This window comes from Elephantulus edwardii, unplaced genomic scaffold, assembly GCF_000299155.1.
Source record: "Elephantulus edwardii isolate Elephantulus edwardi_28Jun2011 unplaced genomic scaffold, EleEdw1.0 scaffold00003, whole genome shotgun sequence".
NCBI lineage: Eukaryota > Metazoa > Chordata > Mammalia > Macroscelidea > Macroscelididae > Elephantulus > Elephantulus edwardii.
The window spans coordinates 9,409,750-9,415,899 of NW_006399753.1; the positions used below are offsets into that span (position 1 = coordinate 9,409,750).

The window sequence follows — 6,150 nt, forward strand, 5'->3', positions numbered from 1 at the left end:
CTTATTCACAGAAAGTTCTGGCTGTTACGGGCTCAGCCACTGGGGCCAAGGGGTAGACAGAGGGGCACTGGGTTTGCTCAGGCTCAAGGGGCTCCCAAGAGCCCAGGGAAGGGCCTGGGTCACAGCATCTCTGACAGGAACCTTCCTCGGGGCATATTCACTGCTTGGCAATTACTTTGTACAGCATGTGCAGCCTTTAATGAGGCCAGAAAGGCTTTCTGAAACAGCCCATTAGTTCATCTGGGACTCCGTCAGGGACGTTGAAAAGACTGTGCCTCTAATAACAGTATTTGTGCTTCTCTGAATTCAAGTGTGCTGGAGGCTGGTGCTCAGCCGGGCTTCGTCCTGCATGAGAAAGAATGAAGAGCACAGACTCAGAGACAGAGCACGAGGCTTTGGCCAGACACCGGCGGGGTGGGTGGCGCTGGCTCTGGTGGCCGGTACGGGGCTCCTTTCACCGAGCCAGGAGGGACGAGGGCAGACAACACTCCAGTCCCAACCCCAACACTGCCGGCCAGCTGGTCCTGACTCAGGATGAACCTCTATCACATCGTCAAGGCTGAAAATGTGTGCGGGAGGGTTCTGTCCCTGTGTCTCCCACAGGCTCTCACTGCTGACCTCTTGCCCATCAGCCTGACACATAGTGTGCTGTGCCACCAGGACAGGATGAGATGCAGGGAGAGTGATGGACATCTCCAGCCTTGGACAGTTCCCTCCTGGTGCACCTCACCCTCAATGCATGAGTGGACACACTCCCTGAACCCCTTCTAGGGGACGTGACCTCCAGTGCGACCATCTCAGAGCCCATGGTCCCTGTTGGGCTGCCATGCCACTTACCCATCTGCACCTGTTCTGAGGTCACAGTAAGTGTCCTGTGTATGGGCTGCCATCCCACCTGCACACGGACTGGCCCTCTTGTTGAGGGGCACACACACTGGGGGCTTCAGCCCATGAGCTCTGTGAGCCTTTTCTCAGGGCCTGTGGCCAAATCTAGCTTCTGCCAGTCTTGTGCATTTGTAAACCCCGTGAGAGGAGTACTGTAGTGTTGTCGTAAACTCCAGGCCTTTTGTTTTCCACTCTCACTGGTCTTATTTTTTTTTTTTTTTGTTTTTGTTTAGAAGAGTTGAATAGACAGACAAGCAATTCAATTTTTCTGTTACAGAAACCAATTTGGGCCCTTGAGCCTGCGGCCCTCAGGACTGGGTCTAATTTTTTTCGTCAAACATTCTTCTAAGTGGTGTAGCACTGGTCTGTGCATTGCTGTACAGAGGTAACTTGTGGTTGTTGTGATGCTGAACACTGAAACACTGATGTGTCAAATGTGATAATGGTTACCCATGGTGGACAGTGTTTGGTGGAGCTCCCTGACCAAAACAAGCCTGGAAGCAGGAGTGGCATCCACTTCTAAAATAGTTTGTCTCTGGAAACTCTATAAACAGTGTTCAGGTCTTTTGTTCACAGGGTTGGTATGAGTTGTCTATGACTCGTTGGCCGTTAACAGTAACAACAACGTGAGGCATTTAACATCAAGATGAAAAGCATTTCCTTCTGCCCAGGCCTTGATGGGATTGGGATCCATGTTCATGGAGACAAGCAGAGAAGTATTTGAGTAGAATGTTCTAATCCATCTCTTGGCTCTTTTCTAGGCTGTCCTTGAAAGTTCAGCAGCTGGGGAGTCTCCAGAACCCAGCCCCAGCCACCACGTGAAAGGAGGCATGCGTGCTTGCCTCTGGTATCCATGAGGTTACGGATGTGTTGCTGAACAAGCCTTTCCATTGTGCTTTTGTTGTTGATTAGTCTTTGTTTTTAAAGCTCATCAGTGGCCTCAGTTGGTGTGAATGGTAATGCATTTGGCTGCGAAGGCTGCAGGTTTATATCCACGCAGGGATGCCTCAGAAGAAAAGCCTGGTGACCAGCCTCTAACCCACTCACTTGTGAGGCGTGTGGGGTTATAGTAGTCAGGGCCCATCAATGCCTGCTGGTGCTGGTGATTCATGTCCTTTCAGGCCTTCTGTGTCAGCGGGAACTTAGGGGGTATGTAGGCTTAGGCAGAGGGCTTGCACTTTTAAGGGGAGCAGAGATCCCCTCTGTCAAAGCCTTCCCTCTCCCTGCTGTCACTAGACCTCACACACCATTGTTGCAGTCTTCTGGCATGGCTATAACCTGTTGTCAAAATGTGTGGCCTACACACCTGATGATCTTGGTAATAGTTGGAGACCCTCAGAGTCTGACTTCGTCCTGCCCATTGCTGCTGAGTCTGACATGTCGTGACCCTCCACCTCATTCCTAAGGCTGTGAGTCCTCATGAGAGGAGACTCTCTGTCTTTCTCCCATGGAGCTCCTGGTGGATGTGAACTGCTCACCTTTGGGTTCACAGTGCCAGGTACCACATGGGTCTTAAGGTTTGTAAATACCGTTCAACCTGTGTTCTTTTCTGTCCAAACCTTCATGATGTAATCACACTTGGCTCATGGTGGAGAATGTGGTTGACGGGATGCCTACCTCCCCCCTTTCTACCTTCTAGGGAGTGGTGGTGTTGACAGGTAATGTGGAGTCATGTACGACTCAGAGGCACTCCTTGAACCCTGTCCTGTCCTGTGCCATCCTCACCTTCTCTGACACACCTGAGCACGTTGCTGCCGTCACTGTGCCAGTCCATCTCCTTGAGGCTCTTCCTGTCTTTCACTGGCCCTCTATCTGTGCAGACAGGACGTGGTACAGGGTTCAAGTCTTTTCATAAGGTCGCTAGAAGTCACACTCAGCTCAGGGGCACCTTACAACAAAAACAACAACAATGGTCCGGGTGCTACCCTGTAATGCACACTGTGTAATCAACAACCTTCCATCAGTTATTGAATCAAATTATTGGCTTAATAAGAATGTTTTCATTCTCACCATAATGAGCGTCATTCATTTGTACCAGTTAATCTTAATCACCCAAAGTGTGTCTGTTGTGATTTGATGTTTCTTTTAAATTTAAATGGAATTATAAAGGACCAAGATTAGTGAAATAATCTTGAACATCAGCAGAGTTGTAGAATGTATTCAGTGGAGCACTAAGGCTTTGTTTCCGTTATCTGTTGTGTTTGTTGTTGTTAGGTGTCTTTGAGTATGACTCATGGCAACCCTGTGACCAACAGACCTGACCCCTGTCCTGTTCTGTGCCAACCTCATCATCTGTGACACACGTGAACTATTGCTGCTGTCACGGTGTCATTCCACCTCGTTGAGGGCGGTCCTCTCGTTTGCCAGTTTGCCTGGCTCGTTCAGGCTGTTGATGTCAGTTCCTGCAAATGTAGGAATGAGGTCCTCTTTTCCTGTCCAGCTTCGGCTGAGGCCCAGCCCAGCCTCTAAAACCACTTGCAGTTTCTGGCTCTCAGCCCCCTCCTCCGTCTCCAAAGCCCACAGTGGGGTCTCTCACAGTAAACACCAGGAGAGGAGGTGTCTGTCTTCTTATCGCTGCTCTAACAAACTGCCACCGTCTTAGTGGTTGGAGCAACACCCACTTTGTCTGTCTTTTTTTTTGGGGGGGGGCTTCACGGTTTTTATTAAAGGTCCCAACAACAGTCTACTTTTTCTTCTCTACATCCTGTTCTGCGGCTTCCTTTGCCCTCTTGGCCCAGATGCCAAACAGCCGGGCATGGGCACGGGCCATGCGGAGACTAGCAAAGGCCTTGAAGTCCTTCTCTTCCTGTGTAATGACCCGGGCTTTCTCCTTCTTGTAGACATTCCGGATGGGCATGACAGGTCCCGTCAGCTGAGTGGCCAGTTTGAGTTCCTCAGCAGAACTGTCTCCCTTCTTGGGGGCGGAAGGCTTCCGTGGGAAGAGGATGAGCTTGGAGCGATACTCCTTCAGCCGCTGCACGTTGGCCTGCAAGGACTCAGTGGACTTGTTCCTCCTCCGTGGGTCCACGGAGATTCCGATGGTCCGAGCTACCTTCTTGTGGATGCCGGCGACCCTGAGTTCTTCCAGGCTGAAGCCTCTGCCGGCTCGCACTTTGGTGTGATACCGCACCGTGAGGCAGCGCACGATGGGCCCGATGGGGCCGGAAGCGGGGCGCGGGGCGATGCGGCGCGCTTTCGCCTGGCGGGCCTTGCGTCTGCGGATCTTCCGGGCCGGCTGGTTAAACCATGTGGCCACGCGCCGCTGCCAGTCTTTGTGAAAGTGAGGCTTCAAGATTGTGCCATTCCTGCTGGGCGCCATGGCTGCCTACGGCTTCTTCCAACCGAACAGCCAAGCAGAAAGCCACTTTGTCTGTCTTACAGGTCTAGAGTTGGAAGTTTGAAATGCACTTAGAGGAGTGAGCCAGGCCTCAGTAAGGCCCGTTCCTTCCTGTAGCTCCCGGGGAGCTGGGGCTCCACATTCCTGGGCTCCTGGGGATGTGACTGTGTCTGCTCCTCCAGGGAGCTCGGGCTCCACTTTCCTGGGCTCCTGGTGAGGTGCCCTGTCTCTGCTTCTCTAGTTACATCACCTTCTCCTCTGCTGGAATCCACTCACCCTCGGCTTCTCTTTAATGTAACTACGTGAGAGCCCACCTGGATCACTCAACTCAAGAGCTAAATCATATCTACAAAGTCTTCTTTGCCCTTTAAGATTCAGATATTCTGGGAATTAAGTCCAGGCTGGGTTTAGAAGAGGTCGTGGTACTAGGGATATTGTTGCTAACGTTAGATGGATCTTAGCTGAAAGCAGGGAATACCAGAGGAATGTCTATCTGTGTTTCATTGACTATACAAAGGCATTTGACTGTGTGGATCACAACAACTTGTGGCTGACTCTGAAAGAATGGGAATCCCAGAACACTTGATCATGCTAATGTGAAACCTATACTTGTACCAGGAGGCAGTTGTTAGAACAGAGCAAGAGAATACTGCATGGTTCAAAACTGGGAAGGGCGTATGCCAGGGATGTGTCCTGTCTCCATACCTTTTCAGCCTGTATGCAGAACAGATTATCCAGGAGGCTGAGCTCTATGAGGAGAAATGTGGGGTCAGGATTGGTGGAAGATCTATCAACAGTCTGCGTTATGCGGATGACACAATCCTGCTTGCTGAAACTGAGGAGGACCTGAAGCGCTTGCTGCAGAGGGTCAAGGACTGCAGCCTACAATATGGACTGAGGCTCAATGTCAAGAAGACAAAGATTCTCACCACTGGGCCAATTGGCAGCATCAGGATGGAGAAGAGATTGAGATTGTTCACAGCTTTAGTTTGCTTGGCTCCACAGTCAACAGTCTTGGCACCAGTAGCCAGGAAATTAAAAGACGTATTGCCATGGGAAAGTCTGCTGTTAGGTACCTCTCCAAAGTACTGAAGAGCAATGGTGTCTCTCTGGAGACTAAGGTGCACCTGATACAGGCCATGGTCTTTGCAATCACTTGTTATGCATCAGAGAGTTAGACAGTGACTAAGGAGGATAGAAGGAGAATTGATGCCTTTGAGCTGTGGTGCTGGAGAAGAGTATTGAGAATACCATGGACTGCTAGGAAAACAAACAGATTCATCCTGAAAGGGTTAAACCAGGTGGCTCCTTGGAGGCAAGGATTCTGAGGCTCCATCTAACATACTTTGGACATGTAAGGAGGGACAGGTCCTTGGAGAGGGACATCATGCTTGGGAGGGTGGAGGGACAGCGCAGGAGGGGAAGGCCCTCTATGAGGTGGATTGATTCAGTGAGTGGGGTAATCAGGATGGGAGTGTCAGAGACAGTGTGATTTACACAGGACAGAGCAGGGTTTAGGGCTGTTGTACATAGGGTCACTATGAGTCACAAGCGACTCAATGGCACATAACAACAACAACAACACCCCTATTATTACTAGTACCATCAGGTGGGCTCCTGTGTCACGGTGACTGTGTGTACAACATGGCAAACCCCTGTCTAGTCCTGTCCTGCACATCTTACAACCTGTGTGCTTAATCCCGGGGTTTTAGCCATGGTGTCAATTTCTCTCTGAGGTTCTTTATTTTTCTTCACTGACCTTTCCCTCCCCCAAGCATGATGGCCTCTTGCTTGGACTGGCCCCCTGGCCCCCTCCTAATAATGTGTCCAACGTGCACAAGCAAAGTCTCCCCTCCTTGCTTCTAAGGACCTCTCGCTCTGTGCTTCTTCTAAGGCTGGTGCCTGGGTTCTTCTGGGAGGCCGTGGTA

The 6,150-nt window shown here is 50.8% G+C and overlaps 1 protein-coding gene across 3 annotated transcripts; it reads right to left on the reverse strand.

Moving 5' to 3' along the window:
• Positions 1–3,568: 3,568 nt before the first annotated feature.
• Positions 3,569–4,210, reverse strand: LOC102876770 (60S ribosomal protein L13-like). Of its 3 annotated transcripts, none has more exons than XM_006879280.1 (2): positions 3,998–4,204; positions 3,569–3,940 (listed from the first exon to the last, which is right to left on the reverse strand). In XM_006879280.1, the coding sequence occupies exons 1-2, from the start codon at positions 4,202–4,204 to the stop codon at positions 3,569–3,571; spliced, it is 579 nt and encodes a 192-aa protein (XP_006879342.1). The 3 variants fall into 3 exon arrangements, with proteins under 3 accessions (XP_006879342.1, XP_006879343.1, XP_006879341.1); XM_006879281.1 differs by having other exon boundaries at positions 3,569–3,796; positions 3,938–4,204; XM_006879279.1 differs by having other exon boundaries at positions 3,569–4,210.
• Positions 4,211–6,150: the final 1,940 nt, after the last annotated feature.